This window comes from Rhinoderma darwinii, chromosome 2 (assembly GCF_050947455.1).
Source record: "Rhinoderma darwinii isolate aRhiDar2 chromosome 2, aRhiDar2.hap1, whole genome shotgun sequence".
NCBI lineage: Eukaryota > Metazoa > Chordata > Amphibia > Anura > Rhinodermatidae > Rhinoderma > Rhinoderma darwinii.
The window spans coordinates 13,073,486-13,097,858 of NC_134688.1; the positions used below are offsets into that span (position 1 = coordinate 13,073,486).

The 24,373-nt window shown below is 46.3% G+C and overlaps 1 protein-coding gene across 1 annotated transcript; it reads right to left on the minus strand.

Annotated features, from left to right (window-relative positions):
• Nucleotides 1-13,386: 13,386 nt before the first annotated feature.
• NDUFC2 (NADH:ubiquinone oxidoreductase subunit C2) lies at nucleotides 13,387-22,991 on the minus strand. The gene is made up of 3 exons (XM_075851370.1): nucleotides 22,723-22,991; nucleotides 14,872-15,015; nucleotides 13,387-13,603 (listed from the first exon to the last, which is right to left on the minus strand). The coding sequence occupies exons 1-3, from the start codon at nucleotides 22,859-22,861 to the stop codon at nucleotides 13,554-13,556; spliced, it is 333 nt and encodes a 110-aa protein (XP_075707485.1). The 5' UTR covers nucleotides 22,862-22,991; the 3' UTR covers nucleotides 13,387-13,553.
• Between the last annotated feature and the right edge of the window lie 1,382 nt (nucleotides 22,992-24,373).

The following is a 24,373-nucleotide window of genomic DNA, read 5'->3' on the forward strand; positions in this document are numbered from 1 at the left end:
TGCATGAAGTGTATATAACTAGTGCATGAAGTGTATATAACTAGTGCATGGAGTGTATATAACTAGTGTATGGGGTATATAACTAGTGTATGGGGTATAAGTGCATAGAATGTATAGGGTATATGTGATGTGCTGCAGTGTATATAACTAGTGTATGGTGTATATAACTAGTGTATGGAGTGTATATAACTAGTGCATGGAGTGTATATAACTAGTGTATGGGGTATAAGTGCATAGAATGTATAGGGTATATGTGCTGCTCTGCTGTGTATATAACTAGTGCATGGGGTATATGTGATGTGCTGCAGTGTATATAACTAGTGCATGGAGTGTATACAACTAGTGTATGGGGTATATAACTAGTGTATGGTGTATATAACTAGTGCATGGAGTGTATAAAACTAGTGCATGGAGTGTATAGGGTATAAGTGCTGTGCTGCAGTGTATATAACTAGTGTATAGGGTATATAACTAGTGCATGGGGTGTATGTGATGTGCTGCAGTGTATATAACTAGTGCATGGAGTGTATATAACTAGTGCATGGAGTGTATAGGGTATAAGTGCTGTGCTGCAGTGTATATAACTAGTGTATAGGGTATATAACTAGTGCATGGGGAGTATAGGGTATATGTGTTGCTCTGCAGTGTATAGGGTATATAGCTAGTGCATGGAGTGTATAGGGTATATAATTAGTGAATGGAGTGTACAGGATATATAATTAGTGCATGGAGTGTATAGGGTATATGTGCTGTTCTGCCGTGTATATAACTAGTATATAGGGTATATAATTAGTGCATGGAGTATGTGGGGTATATGTGCTGTGCTGCAAGGTATATAACTAGTGTATGGGGTATATAACTATTGTATGTGGTATATGTGCTGTTCTGCATTATATATAACTAGTGCCTATAGTGTTTAGGTTTTATGTGCTGCTCTGCATTGTATATAACTAGTGCGTGGAGTGTATAGGCTATATATGGTGCTCTGCTAGCGGCGCCAAAATATCTTTTGGGGGGAGAGTCAGGAACAATAGAGGGGCGAAGTGGAATGGTTAGAGAAACGGTGGGCAGGCAGGTGGTAGGCGCTTAGATGTAGGACTTGGTGTGCGGCGGCACCAAGAGCTGAAGCGAAGAGAATTATATAGAGGAGTCTTGGTTCTGATCCAGGGTCTAAAGTAATTTAGGAGTTGGTGTGTGTATTTTAGGGGTCTGGTTTGGGGGTCTACGTTAATTCTGGGGTCTGAATTTATTTATGGGTCTGGTCTGAGTCTGAATAAATTTAGGGATCTGGTTTGGGGTCTGAATTTAGGGGGTTGATCTTGTCTGAAATGTTGACTTGCTAACTTTTTGCAAACTTTGTTGAACTATTTACATCCAGATTTATTGTATATTAGTGAGAAAACTGACATCTCTACTTTATCACCAGTCCTTTAAAATGAGCTATAAAGAGGTGACTGCCTTAATCTCAGGTCCAGATTTGGCATTTCTGGGGCTAAAAGCAAAGTAATGTCTGGTGGCCCTAATCAAAGACACCTGTAGATAGTGCCCCACGCAATGCACCCTTTAGATAGTGCCGCCTGTAGATAGTATCACGCCCCCCTGTATTGTGCCACAAAAATTCTCCCCATGTACATAGTGCCACACACACCCTCCCCTTGTAGATAGTACCACATACACCCTCCCCTTGTAGATAGTGCCACACGCACCCTCCCCTTGTAGATAGTGCCACACGCACCCTCCCCTTGTAGATAGTGCCACACGCACCCTCCCCTTGTAGATAGTGCCACACGCACCCTCCCCTTGTAGATAGTGCCACACACACCCACCCCTTGTAGATAGTGCCACACACACCCTCCCCTTGTAGATAGTGCCACTTCGCCTCCTGTAGATAGTGCCCCCCAGACAAATACAACAAACTTGTACTTCCCTAGCCATGTTCCCGCAATGAACAGAGCTGCAGTCTCACAGCCTCCTCAGCCTTGTTAGGCTCGCAGCCTATGAGACGCCGAGACAGAACCCTTGCGTAGGCCAGCTGAACGGCCTGCACAGGGATCCTGTACCAGTGTCTTATAGGCTGCGAGCCTAACATCACCTGTAGCCTAGTAATAGTAGCGCAGGGAACTAATAGCTCCCTTCTCTGCCATAGTATTCAATTGTATCTGTGTCCTAAGGATGCAGATATAATCGAATGTGACAGTCCCCCGGGGCAGCGGCCGAAAATCCAGGGGTTCTGCCCCAGATACATAGTGCTAGCGATGCCACTGGTCCAGGCAACTGGCTTCTGCGGTCCGCCAGTTGAAGACACCGGCTATAGAGGGTAAGAACGGCTGTACAAGTGAGGGGCCGGATATGGCTGGGTAGCAAACGCTGCAGTCAGAAGAAGTCCTCATGTCGGTCTGGGCCGTAGAAAAGGAAAGACGAACGTCTGCAATCAGAGAAGATGTCATCTGTGAGTCACTGGATGTAATTGTTGTTATATATTCTGCCTGTGTCTTGTTAGTACTGTATTCTCTTGTAGTGTCTGTAGCGTTTAATACTCTGCATACCCTTTATTATAAAAGAAATGACTAAAAATGTTTTCATAGCATCTTTACTCCAATAACTATTATATACAAATTACTAGTCGTCTACTTCATTAAGGTTGTTCATTGGCTTCTCATCTAGGGGGGAGCTGTGTGGCACTATACACAAGGGGGAGCTGTAGCGCTATCTATAGGGGTCTGTGTGTGGCGCTATCTACTAAGGGGGCTGTGTGGCACTATCTAATAAGGAAGGCTGTGTGGCACTATCTACTAAGGGGGGCTGTGTGCCACTATATACAAGGGAGGGGGCTTTATGGCACTTTATACAAGGGAGGGGGTCTGTGTTGCACTATCTACAGGGGGTCAGTATCTACAAGGGGCACTATCTATAAGGGGTCTGCATGTGGAGCCCAGTCAAAAGTTTACTATGAGGCCCAGTCTTGCATGGAGGCGATCAGCCTGTGGCACTGCTGAGGTGTTATCAATGCGGCGTGGCATGGAGGCGATCAGCCTGTGGCACTGCTGAGGTGTTATCAATGCGGCGTGGCATGGTACGATCAGCCTGTGGCACTGTTGAGGTGTTATCAATGCGGCGTGGCATGGAGGCGATCAGCCTGTGGCACTGCTGAGGTGTTATCAATGCGGCATGGTACGATCAGCCTGTGGCACTGCTGAGGTGTTATCAATGCGGCGTGGCATGGAGGCGATCAGCTGTGGCACTGCTGAGGTCTTATCAATCCGGCGTGGCATGGTACGATCAGCCTGTGGCACTGCTGAGGTGTTATCAATGTGGCGTGGCATGGGGGCGATCAGCCTGTGGCACTGCTGAGGAGTTATCAATGCGGCGTGGCATGGAGGCGATCAGCTGTGGCACTGCTGAGGTCTTATCAATGCGGCGTGGCATGGAGGCGATCAGCCTGTGGCACTGCTGAGGTGTTACTAATGCGGCGTGGCATGGAGGCGATCAGCCTGTGGCACTGCTGAGGTGTTATCAATGCGGCGTGGCATGGTGGTGATCAGCCTGTGGCACTGCTGAGGTGTTATCAATGCGGCGTGGCATGGAGGCGATCAGCCTGTGGCACTGCTGAGGTGTTATCAATGCGGCGTGGCATGGGGGTGATCAGCCTGTGGCACTGCTGAGGTGTTATGGAGGACCAAGTTGCTTTGATTGTGGCCTTCAGCTCGTCTGCATTGTTGGGTCTGGGGTCACATCTTCCTCTTGACAATACCCTATAGATTCTCTATAGGGCTTAGGTCGGGTGAGTTTGCTGGCCAATCAGGCGCAGTGATCCTGTGGTTATTACACCAGGTATTGGTACTTTTGGCAGTGTGGGCAGGTGCCAAGTCCTGCTGGAAAATGAAATCAGCATCTCCATAAAGCTGTCAGCAGAGGGAAGCATGAAGTGCCGGGAAATATCCTGGTAGTCGCTACGCTGACTCTGGACTTGATATAACACAGTGGACCAACACCGGCAGATGACATGGCCCCAAACCATCACTGACTGCGGAAACTTCACACTGGAGCGCAAGACGCTTGTATTGACGCCTCTCCACTCTTCCTCCAGACTCCGGGACCGAGATTTCCAAATGAAAAGCAAAATTTACTTTCATCTGATAACAGGACTGTGGACACTGAGCAGCAGACCCGTCCTTTTTCTCCTTAGTCCAGGTAAGACGCTTCTGACGTTGTGTCTGGGTCATGAGTGGCCAGACACAAGGAATGCGACAGTTGTAGCCCATGTCCTGGATACGTCTGTGTGTGGTGGCTCTTGAAGCACTGACTCTAGTCGCAGTCCACTCCTTATGAATTTCCTCCAGTTTCTCGAATGGCCTTTTCTTGACAATCCTTTCAAGGCTGCGGCTATCCCTGTTGCTTGTGCACCTTTTTCTACCACACTTTTTCTTTCCTCTCAACTTTCCATTAATATTCTTGGATACAACGCTCTGTGAACAGCAGCTTCTTTAGCAATTTCCTTTTGTGGCTTCCCCTCCTTGTGGACGGTGTCAATGACTCTTCTGGACAACTGTCACGTCAGCATCTTCCCCATCATTGTGTAGCCTCCTGAACAAGACTGTTGGACCATTTAAAGGCTTAGGAAACCTTTGCGGGTGTTTTGTGTTGATTCGCTGATTGGAGTGTCACACCACGAGGCTACAATCTGCAAATTTTACCCAATATTCTCATTTTTGAGAGACTAAATTTGGGGTTTTCATTAACTGTTACCATAATCCTCAACATTACAAGAAAAAAATGCTGGAAAAAGATCACTCTGTGTGTAATGAATCTATAGAATATACGAGAGACACTTTTTGAATGGAATTACTGAAATAAATTAACTTTTTTAAGATATTCTAGTTCATTAAGACCTGTTTAATTACATACAGAAGATACCCAGGTTATACCAGCATGCTCCATATCACTATATACAAGAAGATGTATAACTTATACCAGCTGTACATGTATAATTATATACAGAAGATACCCAGGTTATACCAGCATGCTCCATATCACTATATACAGGAAGATGTATAACTTATACCAGCTGTACATATATAATTATATACAGACGATACCCAGGTTATACCAGCATGCTCCATATCACTATATACAAGAAGATGTGTAACTTATACCAGCTGTACATATATAATTATATACAGAAGATACCCAGGTTATACCAGCATGCTCCATATCACTATATACAGGAAGATGTATAACTTATACCAGCTGTACATATATCATTATATACAGAAGATACCCAGGTTATACCAGCATGCTCCATATCACTATATACAAGAAGATGTGTAACTTATACCAGCTGTACATATATAATTATATACAGACGATACCCAGGTTATACCAGCATGCTCCATATTACTATATACAAGAAGATGTATAACATATACCAGCTGTACATATATAATTATATATAGAAGATACACAGGTCATACCAGCATGCTCCATATCACTATATACAAGAAGATGTATAACATATACCCGCTGTACATATATAATTATATACAGAAGATACCCAGGTTATACCAGCATGCTCCATATCACTATATACAAGAAGATGTATAACATATACCAGCTGTACATATATAATTATATACAGAAGATACCCAGGTTATACCAGCATGCTCCATATCACTATATACAAGAAGATGTATAACGTATACCAGCTGTACATGTATAATTATATACAGAAGATACCCAGGTTATACCAGCATGCTCCATATCACTATATACAAGAAGATGTATAACTTATACCAGCTGTACATATATAATTATATACAGAAGATACCCAGGTTATACCAGCATGCTCCATATCACTATATACAAGAAGATGCATAACATATACCCGCTGTACATATATAATTATATACAGAAGATACCCAGGTTATACCAGCATGCTCCATATCACTATATACAAGAAGATGTATAACATATACCAGCTGTACATATATAATTATATACAGAAGATACCCAGGTTATACCAGCATGCTCCATATCACTATATACAAGAAGATGTATAACTTATACCAGCTGTACATATATAATTATATACAGAAGATACCCAGGTTATACCAGCATGCTCCATATCACTATATACAAGAAGATGTATAACGTATACCAGCTGTACATGTATAATTATATACAGAAGATACCCAGGTTATACCAGCATGCTCCATATCACTATATACAAGAAGATGTATAACTTATACCAGCTGTACATATATAATTATATACAGAAGATACCCAGGTTATACCAGCATGCTCCATATCACTATATACAAGAAGATGCATAACTTATACCAGCTGTACATATATAATTATATACAGAAGATACCCAGGTTATACCAGCATGCTCTATACAACTATATACAAGAAGATATATAACTTATACCAGCTGTACATATATCATTATATACAGAAGATACCCAGGTTATACCAGCATGCTCCATATCACTATATACAAGAAGATGTATAACTTATACCAGCTGTACATATATAATTATATACAGAAGATACCCAGGTTATACCAGCATGCTCCATATCACTATATACAAGAAGATGTATAACTTATACCAGCTGTACATATATAATTATATACAGAAGATACCCAGGTTATACCAGCATGCTCCATATCACTATATACAAGAAGATGTATAACTTATACCAGCTGTACATATATAATTATATACAGAAGATACCCAGGTTATACCAGCATGCTCTATACCACTATATACAAGAAGATATATAACATACCAGCTGTACATATATCATTAAATACAGAAGATACCCAGGTTATACCAGCATGATCCATATCACTATATACAAGAAGATGTATAACTTATACCAGCTGTACATATATAATTATATACAGAAGATACCCAGGTTATACCAGCATGCTCCATATCACTATATACAAGACGTGTACAACTTATACCAGCTGTACATATATAATTATATACAGAAGATGCCCAGGTTATACCAGCATGCTCCATATCACTATATACAAGAAGATGTATAACTTATACCAGCTGTACATATATAATTATATACAGAAGATACCCAGGTTATACCAGCATGCTCCATATCACTATATACAAGAAGATGTATAACTTATACCAGCTGTACATATATAATTATATACAGAAGATACCCAGGTTATACCAGCATGCTCCATATCACTATATACAGGAAGATGTATAGCTTATACCAGCTGTACATATATAATTATATACAGAAGATACCCAGGTTATACCAGCATGCTCCATATCACTATATACAGGAAGATGTATAACTTATACCAGCTGTACATATATAATTATACACAGAAACTACCCAGGTTATACCAGCATGCTCCGTATCACTATATACAGGCTTTTTAACTTGCAGTGTGTTGCTCTCGGCCAGTTCATTGTTGACCTGTGACACCCTTCGTGTGTCATGATGAAACATTAACTTTGACTCACCTGTTCGGGACTCTCAGCTCTCAGAAAATTCATATTGCGGGTCGTTTTCATAGGGAACCTCTAAGCGATAAGATTTCACGGCAACTTGTTAATGCTTCAGGAATCTAAGGTGTTTACATTGAGGGCCGTGCCCAGATCAGTAGTTCTCCACCCGTAGCCAGATATGTGCGTGTAATTTTAGAGGTTCTGTCATACGGAAAACGTCAACAGTGATTATGCAAAAATAATATTTGTTTTATTCCTGGTCTTCGGTTATATGTGTTTCAAGCACAGGCTTTTTTACAGTTACGTTTTCTTACGTACTGATCCTGAGTTACAGCCTGTATTATACTCCAGAGCTGCACTCACTATTCTGCTGGTGGAGTCACTGTGTACATACATTACATTACTGATCCTGTACTGATCCTGAGTTACATCCTGTATTATACTCCAGAGCTGCACTCACTATTCTGCTGGTGGAGTCACTGTGTGCATACATTACATTACTTCTCCTGTACTGATCTTGAGTTACATCCTGTATTATACTCCAGAGCTGCACTCACTATTCTGCTGGTGGAGTCACTGTGTACATACATTACATTACTTATCCTGTACTGATCCTGAGTTACATCTTGTATTATACTCCAGAGCTGCACTCACTATTCTGCTGGTGGAGTCACTGTGTACATACATACATTACATTACTTATCCTGTACTGATCCTGAGTTACATCCTGTATTATACTCCAGAGCTGCACTCACTATTCTGCTGGTGGAGTCACTGTGTACATACATTACATATCCTGTACTGATCCTGAGTTATATCCTGTATTATACTCCAGAGCTGCCCTCACTATTCTGCTGGTGGAGTCACTGTGTGCAAACATTACATTACTTATCCTGTACTGATTCTGAGTTACATCCTGTATTATACTCCAGAGCTGCACTCACTATTCTGCTGGTGGAGTCACTGTGTACATACATTACTTATCCTGTACTGATCCTGAGTTATATCCTGTATTATACTCCAGAGCTGCACTCACTATTCTGCTGGTGGAGTCTCTGTGTACATACATTACATTACTTATCCTGCACTGATCCTGAGTTATATCCTGTATTATACTCCAGAGCTGCACTCACTATTCTGCTGGTGAAGTCACTGTGTACATACATTACATTACTTATCCTACACTGATGCTGAGTTCTATCCTGTATTATACTCCAGAGCTGCACTCACTATTCTGCTGGTGGAGTCACTGTGTACATACATTACATTACTTATCCTGTACTGATCCTGAGTTATATCCTGTATTATACTCCAGAGCTGTACTCACTATTCTGCTGGAGGAGTCACTGTGTACATACATTACATTACTTATCCTGTACTGATCCTGAGTTACATCCTGTATTATACTCCAGAGCTGCACTCACTATTCTGCTGGAGGAGTCACTGTGTACATACATTACATTACTTATCCTGTACTGATCCTGAGTTATATCCTGTATTATACTCCAGAGCTGCACTCACTATTCTGCTGGTGGAGTCACTGTGTACATACATTACATTACTTATCCTGTACTGATCCTGAGTTATATCCTGTATTATACTCCAGAGCTGCACTCACTATTCTGCTGGTGGAGACACTGTGTACATACATTACATTACTTATCCTATACTGATCCTGAGTTACATGCCGTATTATACTCCAGAGCTGCACTCACTATTCTGCTGGTGGAGACACTGTGTACATACATTACTTATCCTGTACTGATCCTGAGTTACATCCTGTATTATACTCCAGAGCTGCACTCACTATTCTGCTGGTGGAGACACTGTGTACATACATTACATGACTTATCCTGTACTGATCCTGAGTTACATCCTGTATTATACTCCAGAGCTGCACTCACTATTCTGCTGGAGGAGTCACTGTGTACATACATTACATTACTTATCCTGTACTGATCCTGAGTTACATCCTGTATTATACTCAAAACGGCCGTGTAAAAAGACGCCCACGAAAAAGTGAATGTCACTTCTTGAGCCGTTTTTCATTGACTCTATAGAAAAACAGCTCCAAAAACGGCCGTAAAAAATGTAAATGTGAGTTGCTAAAAAAACCGGCTGAAAATCAGGAGCTATTTTCCCCTGAAAACAGCTCCGTATTTTCAGACGTTTTTAATTTTGTGTGTGCACATACCCTTACATTTCAACCCCCATCATGCACCCTCCCAACATGGTGAGAGCTCTAAGAAAGTGAAGATGCATAGTAGGGGTTGTTGTAATGTTGCTGTGCGCCATGTATCCAGAGAGACTTTTTAGAGGGGATGTCCAGTTTAGAATCTCATTTTAGTGAATTCTGAGTAAATAGGTGGGGGGTCCTGTGTTCAGGATCCTCATGTCTTGGTCAGAGTGGAGAGCGGTTACATAGAGCGGTTACATAGAGCGTCTCTCTCTCTGGAGGACCTGTCCTGTATTACACAGACAACACATTGATATGAATGGACACTGTAATTCTTCAATTTCCCTGTGGTGGCGCTGCTGTGAAATTAAACACTTAGTGTCAGGTTTTCCCCTATATTACAGCTGATCACTGGGGGTCCCAGCAGGGGGACACTTTGATGAACATCATCCAAGGAGGCGGGCCTGTATGACATCAGAGGGCCGGCCTCCTGGGATGACGCTTCATCCCATGTGACCGCCGCTGCAGCAAATCACAGGCTGCAGCAGTGTCCTGGGATGAATTACCATCCCAGTCAGCCGGCCTGCCACCAGGCCGGCTAAGTGCTGCAGTTTTCCGCAGCGGACATACCGTGTGAACTCAGCAATATAAATCTGAGGACCCCTTTAAAGAGGGCCTGTAAAACTGGAACTTTTATGCAAATTAGGCTACTTAAACGTGACACTACTGCCATACGAGGTTATAGCGTTGTCCCACCGTGCAACTAACGCATTTCAATATCTTATGTGATTTCGCCCACTCAGATCTCGGGAGCGTGCTTTTTCAAATAAAGCGCTCATAGAACCTGTAATTCATATAAAGTACGCTCACAACAGTAATGTTGTGGGCGTGCATATTTTGTACTATGTAGAGAAACCAAAGGCGGGTCAATTATTACAATTTTAATGGTAAAAAACGATCAGTATCTTTCCATTGTATTTTTTTATACTAGTGAAAAGCTTATTGATTGGTGTTCGCTCCTAATATTCTGCTGCCATCAATCGCCTATGGTGCATATTATATAACTTACAAAGAAGGGATGCAGCCGAGTACGCAGGGAGGTGTGTGCGCTGCAGCACCAGCTGCTCCGGCATGCGTTTGCCTTATATCACATCAAGAATATTGGAAAGGTGTCAGGCAGCTGCCGCTAAAGCCCTATTGTAACCATAGCACTGCATTATAATGTAACAACTGTCCATTGCGGCACATTCCAAAATTGTGCACATACCATAAAAACACCAGATACAGATGATTAGCGTGAGGCTTTCACCTTCAGAAATGCGTCTTGTCCTCAGCTGAAGGCTCTAAGTAAATTTGTTTTCTTGGGTCAATACAGCAGATCACTCCACCCTGCGTGTTTGGCACATGTAGAAGATATATTTGAAGGATTTCCATGTTCTCCGTGTAACAAGTAGGTGATTCCCGTGATAAAAATAATCCGTGACACTCAGGGCGTGACTGAGGGTGGAGGTTTGACCTGTGTGGGTTGCTATAATAAGATATAATGGCAAATACCTGGGAGCTGCTGTGCACAGAGAATATGACGAGATGGCTGGTGCTTTGACACACTGAGGGTATGTTCACACTGCTTATTTTCAGGCCGTAAACGCCCCGAAAAATGGCTGGAAAAAACGGAAGCTGAACGCCTCCAAACATCTGCCCATTGTTTTCAATGGGAAAAAACGCGTTTCGTACCGACAGGGCGTTTTTTTACGTGGCCGTTTGAAACCACCCCCCACCCGTAAAAAGAAGTGCATGTCACGCCGTCATTGTCTCAATAGAAAAACAGCTCCAAAAAGGGCCGCAAAAAACACATAAAAAAATGTTTGATGCTTAAAAAACAGCTTAAAGTCAGAGGCTGTTTTCCCTTGAAAACAGCTCCGTATTTTAGAGCAGTTTTTCATTTTGCGTGTGAACATAGCCTTAGTCTTTAGGCTGAGTTTTCACGCTGTTTTGCCACGATTACCATGAAAATGCGTCAAAATGCTGTGGTTTTCCAGCAATTTCACGGTAATTGCGGCAAAAAACGCGCCAAAATCGCAGCTTGAAAACCCAGGCTTAGAGGTAAACCGCACACAGGATAGGTAATGGGGTTCTCAGCCCCTTGTTCCTCCTAACTGCACGATTGCAGGCGAGCGCTGTACTTGCCTGTCTCCGTCAGTCCCATAGACTTTGAATGGAGCAGAATGGCGAATCAGTGATCGGCGGGGATCCCAGCGATCATGCATTGATCACCTATACTGTGGATTGTTCTGTGGTTGTTGTTTTTAGTGTTTAACGTGCGGTATAAATAACTTCACTTTATTCTGCAGGTCGATACAATTAGGGCCATACCAAATATGTTATTCTTTTTTTATTTTTCTATTATTGCACAATAAAAACACTTAAATTCATTTGTTTTTGCGTCCAGGGTATATGTTAGATGGAGGACAATAATGCAGTATGAACCTAGTCTTAGAGTCAGTTCACACAGAGTTTTTTGCCGCTGATTTTGACACGGAAACTGCGTCGGAATCAAAGCCAAAAAACGGCAGAAATCGTCCCCCATTGAATTCAATTGGAGGCAGAGGCGTTTTTTTTCCCCAGGCGACTTTTGGAATTCGGAGGCAGATTTTTTTCTGCCTGCAAAAAACTGTATGAACAGGGCCTTACAGGCTTGGGTACATGCCAGACGTGGAGGATATTGTTAGGCACTGGCTGCCATGGCACCTGGCATTTGAAGCCCATCGACGTCCCGGTGATGCATAGGTACCACGGTCGCTGTTGATTAAGCGGTAACCTCTTAAGCCTGTATTATACTATGGAGCTGTACTCACAATTCTGCTGGTTGTTATTGGAAACGGTCAGCAAGGTTATAATCATACACATACCTGACAACTTATCGGAGCCCCTATAATGCAGTGGTGGACTGTTTTTCCTATATCTGATAACTATACAGTGCCAGATCGGAACTCACGTTTTTGCTGCTTGACCACTGGTGTAATTTTACAACATTGACGTCAAACGGAGAGACCTCAACATTAATGGGATTTTCCCACCATAGGCATTTGTGGCATATACACGCGACCACTTCTGGGACCACGGCAATGGGGAGAATAGAGGAACCCCAATTATCTCTCTGCCATGCAAGGCGGCAACAACATCCAGGTACAGACAACGGACGTCACACGGACCCCTGTAATTCAATGTGGCCTTTGTTTCAACGGACCGTGTGAAGGGTCCGTGAGAAAATAGGACATGTCCTATTTTTTCACGCTTCCCTCCATAGATTCTAGTCTATGGGGGATGCGTGATATCGCGTCTCGCAACGCAGAGCACGGACGCATCTCGGACGTGAATTACGCCAGATTTTCACATCCGAGATGCGCAACGCCCGTCTGAATCCGGCCGAAATGGAGAGGAGGCCGTTCAAGTCTATGGGTGTTACAGAAACAGACATAACTACCATAAACGTATTGTCTGCCTAGTTGAGGCCACCACCCCTCTCCATAGACTAGGGTCGCAGCATCTCCAACTGCCCCTGGTCTCATCCTAACCGAACACAACCTGGATTTTCCTATTGATCTGGCAACAACGCTGGTTGTTATTTTGCTGGAACAATCCTGTTACCTGCACAGTCATCTCCATAAACTCCAATATTTATAATAAGAGACATTGTATTTATAAATGGTTAATAAATATGAAATATTCAGATATCCAACAGGTTATGGCATATCCACAGGACCACCATACTTAGTTTATTTTTACAGTTAGGTTAAAGAACAGATTTCACACGGTACTGGGAACACGTCTCCGGTGAAGAGCAGGAACATTGCGGTTGGTTCTGGGGTCGATTCTCAGGTACGGATCTCCATTTAGCGAATAGGATAGAATTTCTCATAGGATTCCGCCATGGTTCTTGTTTCTAAGTAAAGAAATATAAATCATGTATAAAAGATTAAAGGGGCGCTCTACAAGAATGAATCTTTAGAAAAATCTGATTAATAATGCAGCTTGACTGCTGCCCAGTCTGGTTGCTAGGGACATGTTGCCTAACAACAAGTGGGCCGCTGTCTGACTGTCAGATGGTCACAGATAGGTTATTGACATAGGACTCTTAGGTTAATGTACGATCTTGGGCTTCAAAGTCACAGGGGGTGCCCTGTCTACCCCACACGCTCTTTTAGCCACGCCCCTTACAATAAATATGGAGCTAAACTTTATTTAAATGCAATTATTCCAGAAAAGTCATTGCCCTGATAAATCACCCCTATAAGGGTTTTCCAGGTGGCAAAAAGAAAAGAAATATGGCTAAATGCGGTTGCTAAAGAAAAATGATCCCTTTAATTTTATACTTTTCCCTCCAAATTTTCATGATTTTAGCAAAATGACGTCACATGACTGCGGGGACCAATCACGGCACTCTGTTGTGATTCCACATGATCACCATAGAGATCCAATTCTAGTTTTGGCTTAAAAAAGGCATACAAAATCTACAGCAAATCTGCACTGTGTGAACAAGGCCTTATTTTTCTATTGCGACCACATTTAGGGGGTTTGTGAGATTCGAATGAATACTTTTTAAAAGGTTTTTCCCATCTGATGAAGTGATGACGTATCGCTAGGATATGACATCACTTTATGATTGGTGGGGGTCCGACCTCTGGGACTCCCACTGATCCGGACTGCGTCTCATAAAAAGTCTTTCCTGCACAGCCGCGCTCCAATCAAGTAAATGGGGCCACGCTGCAGTTCCCAGCATAGCGGTTAGCCCGGGCACCAATCTGCAGGGAAAGACAGTGATGAATCCTAACAATATGCCATCGCTGTATCAGATGGGAATAACCCTTTAAAGGCATTGTCTGGATTAGAAAACCCATTACCCTGCAAAGAAATTCAGAGTTAACAAAGACGGGTCCCCCCCTCAATTATTAGAGCAGAGAGCGTCTCTCTCTGGAGGACCCGGCCCATCTGTGCATTACAGGGACAATCCATTGATATGAATGGACACTGTGCAATGCTTAATTTCCCCTGTGGTGGCGCTGTAGGGAAATTGAACACTTGTTGCCAAGGATTACAACTGATCACTGGGGGTTCCAGCATTGGCAAATCTTGTGATCGGCTTATCGTTAGGGGGGGGGGTTCTTACAATAAAAAAACACTTTAAAGGGAAATAATGGGCAGCGATCGTACCCTTGTGTGGCACTATCTCTGGATGCCGCCTGATGTAGTCAAACAGTTCACGATCCCGTTTAGCATATTTGTAATTTTCGTATTTGGTCAGGTGATACCCGATGAAGATGCCGATGGTGGTGTAGAGGAGCTGCCGGTGAACACCTGAGAATCACAGAGCAGAAGTGTCAGAGCTGGATACACTAGAACATGAGGAAGAAATAATAGGAGTCTCTTCTCACAACAACTTAGTCCGACGTTCATTATGACGCATTTCACCCTTTAAGAAACATTCCCAGTGAATATAAACTCTGGAGTCGTCTTGTTAAAATATTCTGCCCAGCCATTTCTAAACGATATCTCTTCCTGGGAAAGCTGGGTGACAACCAATATGGCGAACATTAAAACTGGCATGGGGTTGTCAATCTGCTTTCCCAGACCCCTGAATGGCAAATCTGTTGAGTTATGTGAGCAGGAGAATAATGAGCGCGCGGATCAGCGTTAGGTTTTCAGGACGATAAAACACGTTCCTAGTATGGAAAAAAAATTAAAATATATATATCATTATTAGGGCTGGGCGGTTTTGGCAAAAAATTGAATCTCGATTTTTTTTCAACAATTTGGGCGATTTTCGATTTGAATCTCTTTTTTTTTTTCCTGTTTATTTATCAGGAATACCAAGAGATCATTGAATACATTTTCTTTATATAAATAACGCTTTAACATCTATTGCCATGAATATTGTACGGAACTTCACAACTTTTAACTTCTGCAAATATTTTATTTTATCATAAATACACTCAGAAATACGTCTATCTAATTGATTATAACTTGTGTTCCCCGGCAGGGAACAGGTTAACAGAATCTATAGTCAATGATGAGCTGGGTGCACCAGCATCCCCCTCTGCCCGTCACCCCCTCAGCCGGTCTCCGACATTGCCGGATTCACACAACTGTGGTTGGTCCGTGTGTCAGCTGGATTCGGCGCCCCGGTTCATGTGAACGCCCTCCCGGCATCAGACATTTAGGCTGCAGTCACACCACAGTGACAAAAAATAGCCAATAAAAACTGATCAATTGTCAGTTTTTCATGTCCATTTTGCATCAGTGTCTCCAAATTCACATCCATTTCCAGTCCGTTTTTTATGGATGGATTTCATTTGTCAGGGTAGATAGTGACAGAGTGCCCACACACACAGTGACAGCGTGCCCACACACACAGTGACAGCGTGCCCACACACAGTGACAGAGTGCCCCCACAAAGTGACAGCGTGCCCTCACACAGTGACAGTGTGCCCTCACAGTGACAGCGTGCCCACACAGTGACAGCGTGCCCACACAGTGACAGCGTGCCCACACACAGTGACAGTGCCCACATATAGTGACAGTGCCCGTGCCCACAGTGCCACCCCCAATATTGTGCCAGTGTCCAAGTAGAGTGCCACACCCCTTGCAGATTGCACCCCCACCCCTATGTAGATAGCACCCCCACATGTAGATCGCAGCACCACCCACCCCCTCCCTTATAGATCGCACCCCCTCCCCCTTTGCAGATCGCACCCCCACCCCTTGTAAATCGCAGCCCCCACCTCTCTCGTAGATCGTGCCGCTATAGCTGCCACTAGGAGCTGAATCTCCGGCCAGAGGTTGCCGACACTTTGGCCGTGGATTCAGCTTCTAGTAGGAGCTACAGCGGCACGATCTACAAGGGAGGGGGTGTGTTGTGGTCTGATCTACAAGGGGGGTGCTATCTACAGTGGCGTGATCTATAAGGGGGGTTGTGGTGCGATCTACAAGGTACATGGGGGTGGTGCGATCTGCAAGGGGGTGCGATCTACAGCGCGGCGGTATCTACAGGGCGGTGTGACAAAGTACTAGGAGTCCCTGCTACCCCACGCGTGCTGTATCATTTCTTCACTACAGAACAGCAGTTCCACGGGGAAGCGGAGACAGAACAAGGCGGACCAGGAAGTGACAAGACGGCAGAGCTTCCCCTTGCAGCACGGCGCCACTAAAGAATCGATTCTACGATTCTGTTAAAAAACAGAATTGTGAGAGCCCTTGAGGGCGAATTAATTTGATTAAATCGCCCAGCCCTAATATATACATATACCATTATATATATTATATACACACACAGTCAAGCCATTATTACGACCAGCAGCTAATATCTGGAGCCGTGCTGACTGCAGAACATCCCACATTTGCTGGAGGGTGCGCGGGGGAGGATCCATAGAGCAAACAAGAAGATCGAGGTCCCACAGATGCTCAATTGGGTTCAGGACTGGTGAATTAGAGGGCCGGGGAAGTACTTGGAGGTCTTGGTCGGGCTCTTCCTGTCGGACATTTCTAGCCGTGTCACATGTCGCATTGTCTTGCTGGAAGATTCCATCTGCCCCAGGGAAGACAGTCAGCATGTATGGGGGGGGGGGATGTGATCTGCAACGATGGATTCATACCCAAATCAGTTCAGAGCCGTACACATGGAAGAAGGGCCTAGAGAATGCCAGGAAAACACCCCCCAACCATAACGCTGCCGCCACCGGCTCGTGTTCTTCCAGCAACGGTTGCCAGATGTTTGCTCTCTGATGTTTCTTGCCTGACACGTCCATCCGTTCCATGAAGCAGAAAACGGGACTCATCGGAGAAGACAACCCTTTACCAATCATCGGTGGTCCAAATCCGATACTGCCGTGCAAATTTAAACTTTTGTTCCGCTGCACCTTTGTTACATAGGAGCGGTGACCATGCGTCGGCTCCGGAGCCCCATACGCAGTCGGGTTCGCTGAACTGTTGGTTTGAACGCCCCCTGGTTGATTTTCGCGGTAAGCTGCTCCACTGTAGCGTGTCGTTCAGCCCTCGCGCACCTTCGTAGCCAGCGTTCACCTCTCGCATCAATGGCGCGTGGTGCTCCGCAGTTTCCACGTCGGTTATTCCCAATGGCGCCATTTGTCCACTCACGATACACTGTCACCACAGCAGCACAAGAACAGTTCACAAACTACGCTGTGTGAGAAATACCGACACCCTGGGCCTGAAAGCCGATAATCAGCCCTTATTACAACTCTGATTAATCGCCCCTTTTACCCATGGCAACAATGAGTGATAAGTGATCAGACAGCCGAGCGCACCACTTATATACCCACCAAGCCAACGCACGACACACACACACACTAAATACATACATAGAAGATTTTCATGGGGGTGTTCAGGATAGTCCATCAATATGTGATCGGTTAGGGTCCGACTCCTGGCACCCCCGCCGATCAGCTATTTTTAAGGGGCCGCAGTGATTGTACGAGAGCGGCTTCCCCTTCATTTCCACTGCTCATACTGTGAATCACTGACACACTTGTAGTGGCGGATCAGTATTATAGCCTTCTTCCATTGAAGTGAATACTGAAATACCACGAAGAGCTGCTACAAGTGTCAGTGATTCACAGTACAAGCAGTGGAACCGAAGGGGAAGCAGCTCTCGTACGAGCTGATCGGCTGATTACGGAACTGGAAAGCCCCTTTAAAGGCTATTCCCAGAATCAAATATCACCTATCCACAGGACAGGGGATCATTTTCTGATCGCTGGGGCCCCCACCAATCATGAGAACAGGGGTCCTGAATTTCCAGATCATCTATGCACCCCCCAAGTGAGAAGGAACTTGAATGAAGAGGCGGTTGAGCATGCGTCCCACCACTCCATTCAACGTCTATGAGTCTGACGGTCTGTGGGGGTTACAACGATCAGAAAAGGATCACCTATCTTGTGAATAGGTGATAGATTTTCATTCTCGTACAACCCATTTAAAGGGAATGTGTTGCCAGAAAAACATGATTTTTTTTTTTAAAAATTAAACATTTAGTGTGTGGGTGATTAAACATTGTTCAAATTTTTTTTATTTTTTTCACGAGTCAGGAAATATTATAAATTAATTCTAATTTATAATACTTCCCATTTTTGGTCACTAGATGGAGCTATTCCCAAAATTGCAGCATTGCAACATTGGGTTAAAAGCCCTCGCTCTAGTGAGCTCTCAGCATCCCCCCCTCCTTTATCCTGGCTAGTGCCGGGATAAACGAGGGGTTTGAACGGTGTAACCTCCTACGCTGTGTGTCGCCATTTTTTGAGCTAACACACAGTGTAGTAGGTTTACATACAGTAGTGTAAACACACAAACACGAACATACATTTAAATCTCTTACCTGCTCCTGCCGCCGCGGCTCCCTCCGGCCCGTCCGCTCCGTTTGCTGCCGCTGGTCCAAGTGCACAAATCCGGAAGCCGCGACCGGAAGTAGTAATATTACTGTCCGGCCGCGACTTCCGGTCCACAGGAAAATGGCGCCGGACGGCGCCAATTTCGAATTGGACTGTGTGGGAGCGGCGCATGCTCAGTTCCCACACAGACGCCGTACACTGAAGTCAATGGGACGGGAGCCGTTCACAGTCCCTATGGGACTGTGGCTGCCGTATTCCATGTCTGTGTGTGTCGTTAATCGACACACACAGAAATGGAACAAAAAATGGCAGCCCCCATAGGGAAGAAAAAGTGTAAAAATAAGAAAAAGTAAAACACAAACACACAAATGAATATAAACGTTTTTAATAAAGCACTAACATCTTTAACATATAAAAAAATAATTTGTGATGACACTGTTCCTTTAAAACCCCGTCTAATATTGTATAGTTCTCCTCGTGCCGCCAATACAGCCCTGACCCCTCGAGGCCTGGACCCCACAAGACGTATGCAGGTCCCCGTGGTCTCTGGCACAAGACGTCTGAGGGTCCCTGTGGTCTCTGGCACAAGACGTCTGCGGGTCCCCGTGGTCTCTGGTACAAGACGTCTGTGGGTCCCTGTGGTCTCCGGTACAAGACGTCTGTGGGTCCCTGTGGTCTCCGGTACAAGACGCCTGCGGGTCCCTGTGGTGTCCGGTAGAAGACGTCTGCGGGTCCCTGTGGTCTCCGGTACAAGACGTCTGTAGGTCCCTGTGGTGTCCGGTACAAGACGTCTGCGGGTCCCTGTGGTCTCCGGTACAAGACGTCTGCGGCTCCCTGTGGTCTCCGGTACAAGACGTCTGCGGCTCCCTGTGGTCTCCGGTACAAGACGTCTGCGGGCCCGTGGTCTCCGGTACAAGACGTCTGCGGGTCCCCGTGGTCTCCGGTACAAGACGTCTGCGGGTCCCCGTGGTCTCCGGTACAAGACGTCTGCGGGTCCCCGTGGTCTCCGGTACAAGACGTCTGCGGGTCCCCGTGGTCTCCGGTACAAGACGTCGGCGGGTCCTTGTGGTCTCTGGTACAAGACGTCTGCGGGTCCCTGTGGTCTCCGGTACAAGACGTCTGCGGGTCCCTGTGGTCTCCGGTACAAGACGTCTGCGGGTCCCTGTGGTCTCCGGTACAAGACGTCTGCGGGTCCCCGTGGTCTCCGGCACAAGACGTCTGCGGGTCCCCGTGGTCTCTGGTACAAGACATCTGCGGGTCCCCGTGGTCTCCGGTACAAGACGTCTGCGGGTCCCCGTGGTCTCCGGTACAAGACGTCGACGGGTCCTTGTGGTCTCTGGTACAAGACGTCTGCGGGTCCCTGTGGTCTCCGGTACAAGACGTCTGCAGGTCCCTGTGGTCTCCGGTACAAGATGTCTGCAGGTCCCCGTGGTCTCCGGCACAAGACGTCTGCGGGTCCCCGTGGTCTCTGGTACAAGACATCTGCGGGTCCCCGTGGTCTCCGGTACAAGACGTCTGCGGGTCCCCGTGGTCTCCGGTACAAGACGTCGACGGGTCCTTGTGGTCTCTGGTACAAGACGTCTGCGGGTCCCTGTGGTCTCCGGTACAAGACGTCTGCAGGTCCCTGTGGTCTCCGGTACAAGACGTCTGCAGGTCCCCGTGGTCTCCGGTACAAGACGTCTGCGGGTCCCCGTGGTCTCCGGCACAAGACGTCTGCGGGTCCCCGTGGTCTCTGGCACAAGACATCTGCGGGTCCCCGTGGTCTCCGGTACAAGACGTCTGCGGGTCCCCGTGGTCTCCGGTACAAGACGTCTGCGGGTCCCCGTGGTCTCCGGTACAAGACGTCTGCGGGTCCCCGTGGTCTCCGGTACAAGACGTCTGCGGGTCCCCGTGGTCTCTGGTACAAGACGTCTGCGGGTCCCTGTGGTCTCTGGTACAAGACGTCTGCGGGTCCCTGTGGTCTCCGGTACAAGACGTCGGCGGGTCCTTGTGGTCTCCGGTACAAGACGTCTGCAGGTCCCTGTGGTCTCCGGTACAAGACGTCTGCAGGTCCCTGTGGTCTCCGGTACAAGACGTCTGCAGGTCCCTGTGGTCTCCGGTACAAGACGTCTGCAGGTCCCTGTGGTCTCCGGTACAAGACGTTGGCAGCAGGTCCTATAAGTCCTGTAAGGTGTGAGGTGCGGCCTCCAGGGATCGGACTTGTTCTTCCAGCAGATCCCACAGATGATCGATCGGATTTAGATCTGGAGAATTTGGAGACAAGTCGTCACCTTGAAGTCTTTGTCGTGTTCCTCATCATTCCTGTACAATGTCTGCAGTGTGGCGGGGGCATTACCCTGCAGTGTGGCGGGGGCATTACCCTGCAGTGTGGCGGGGGCATTATCCTGCAGTGTGGCGGGGCATTACCCTGCAGGGTGGCGGGGGCATTATCCTGCAGGGTGGCGGGGGCATTATCCTGCAGGGTGGCGGGGGCATTACCCTGCAGTGTGGCGGGGGCATTACCCTGCAGTGTGGCGGGGGCATTATCCTGCAGTGTGGCGGGGGCATTACCCTGCAGTGTGGCGGGGGCATTATCCTGCAGTGTGGCGGGGGCATTATCCTGCAGTGTGGCGGGGGCATTATCCTGCAGTGTGGCGGGGGCATTATCCTGCAGTGTGGCGGGGGCATTACCCTGCAGTGTGGCGGGGGCATTATCCTGCAGTGTGGCGGGGGCATTATCCTGCAGTGTGGCGGGGGCATTATCCTGCAGTGTGGCGGGGGCATTATCCTGCAGGGTGGCGGGGGCATTATCCTGCAGGGTGGCGGGGGCATTATCCTGCAGGGTGGCGGGGGCATTATCCTGCTGACAGGGGGCACTGCCATTAGTGAATACCGCTGCCATGACGGGGGCACTTGTCTGCTGCAATGTTTAGGTCGGTGGTACGTGTCACATCCACGTGAATGTCAGGACACAAGGTTTCCCAGCAGAATATTGTCCAGATCCTCACACTGCCCCCGTCAGCTTGTCTTCTTCCCATAATGCATCCTGGTGCCATCTCCTCCCCAGACAAGCGGCGCACGCGCACCCGGCCGTCCACATGATGTAAAACGTGATTCATAAGACCATACGCCTTCTCCCATTACTTCATGCTCCAGTTCTGACGCCCATTGTAGCCGCTCTGACCCTGTCGTCTGGACATCACAATTTGGCTCTCGTCACAGTCGCTCAGATTCTTACATTTCTCTATTTTTTTCAAACACATCAACTTCAAGAACTGACGGATCACTCGCTGCCTCATATATCCCCCCCCCCTTTCTCGTCAAGCGCCATTGTAACCAGATCATCCATGTTATTCGCGTCACCGGTCACTGGTTGTAATGTTATGGCTGACCGGTGGAGGTGATGTGATATATATATAATACGACCATTGGGGTGTCTGTCCTACTTTAGCATCAGCACCATGTAATGGGGTGAACGCTTTGTATACATGGTATAGTATAATAATTGGGGGTGACAGGGCTGACCCTCCTGCACTATGTATTATGGTATAGAGCCAGCAAATATATATGGGACAATCTCTGATAATATTGGGGTGTCGGCCTCACACACCGGCAGCACAGGTATTACTGTGAGATAAATGTGGGTACACTTTGATACTATTGGGGTGTTTATCTTTCTCACCCGCCCGCAGCACCGGATATTGATTGATGGCGTTGTGCACGATGGCGGACATGTAGCCGAGGAAGCCGATGTACACTGAACCCCTGTTGACCAGTGAGGGCGGCGGCAGCACCCGAGCCTCGTCCGGAATCAGCCCCATAGCTCTGCTGCCCAAGGACACCGGGGGACAACAATCAAGGACGGACGAAAGGGGAACGTTTAATCCCTTCCGGGTGGGAAACGGAGTCAACGAGCGGAGGTGCCGCCTGCAGCAGATCACATGACTCGCCACGGCGTCTCCTCGCCTTACGGCACTGAACTAAAAATGTGTAAAATAAATAAAAAGAGAGAAAACCCCTTCCCCTAAAACACCCCAAACAAAATACATTAACCCCTTCAGGACTATGCAAAAAAAATAATTTTTATTTTCACCTAGACCTGACCTTTTTAAAAAAAAAATGTTTTGGGTTATTGGTGCAGGTGTATTTAGCAAGACCAGTTGTATTTTCTATACATATTTATGGTACATATACGATAATGTTTAATATTTCTGAATTTAATTTTCGAGGGGCCAAGTCAACAAAAACGATGTCGACAAGTTTATTTTCTCATTCTTTTTACCGCTGTTCATTGCGGACCTAAAATAAGCAAATATATTTATAGTACATGTTGTGACGATTATGGGGATAACAGATATGTGGTGGATATTATATACTGCGCCAATTCAGTAAAATTGTGTTTTGTGTAATTATTTTTTTTTTCCAATACTTTTTGTGTTATTTTTTTTTTTTTAAATTGTCCTATAAGGCCGATCAGCTCATTGCGGGACGAGCTATAGTGCCAGGCCCATCTACTTGTACAGATGAACTGATGTGCCTATGCAAACAATGAAGAGGACGTAGCGCTCCCAGGTGGACCCCCGACCCTCCAATGTGCTGATCAGCAGAGGGTCCCAATGGTCGGACCCCCACAGATCAAACATTGATGGCCTATTTATGTCATAGTCCCGAAGAACCCCCTTCACCGTAAAAAATCTTTGTGCCCCCCTAACACAAGGATCAGCCATGTTGGATTTCAACATATCCGACCCTTTATTCTGCCACTATATTTGCTGCTTATCTACGTCTCCCCATTAAAATACATATTCACCCTTGGCCGTGCCATGCATACTTGTTTATGGGAAGGCCAGGGGCGTAACTAGGAAAGACTGGGCCCTATAGCAAACTTTTGACTGGGCCCCCCCCCTCCCCTGGGTGTCACACAACCCCCCCCCCTTGTAGGTAGTGCCTTTTTTACAAACCCCCCCTTTTGATAACGCCATACAGCCCCCCTGTAGATATCTACAGAGGGGGCTGTATGGCGCTATCTACAGAGGGGGCTGTATGGCGTTATCTACGGGGGGGCTGTATGGCATTCCCTACAGGGGGGGTGTATGGCGTTCCCTACAGGGGGGGACTGTATGGCGTTCCCTACAGGGGAGGGCTGTATGGCGCTATCTACAGGGGCGGGCTGTATGGCGCTATCTACAGGGGGCTGTATGGCGTTATCTACAGGGGGACTGTATGGCGCTATCTACTTGGGGGACTGTATGGCGCTATCTACTTGGGGGACTGTATGGCGCTATCTACAGAGGGGGCTGTATGGCGTTATCTAGAGGGGGGACTGTATGGCG

Coding starts and splice junctions, on each gene's coding strand:
- NDUFC2 (XM_075851370.1), bottom strand. CDS start 22,861: ATGGGGCTGATTCCGGACGAGGCTCGGGTGCTGCCGCCGCCCTCACTG. Junction 15,016..22,722: donor ATATCCGGTGCTGCGGGCGG/GTGAGAAAGATA, acceptor TGTGATTCTCAG/GTGTTCACCGGCAGCTCCTC. Junction 13,604..14,871: donor AGAGATAGTGCCACACAAGG/GTACGATCGCTG, acceptor TTCTTTACTTAG/AAACAAGAACCATGGCGGAA.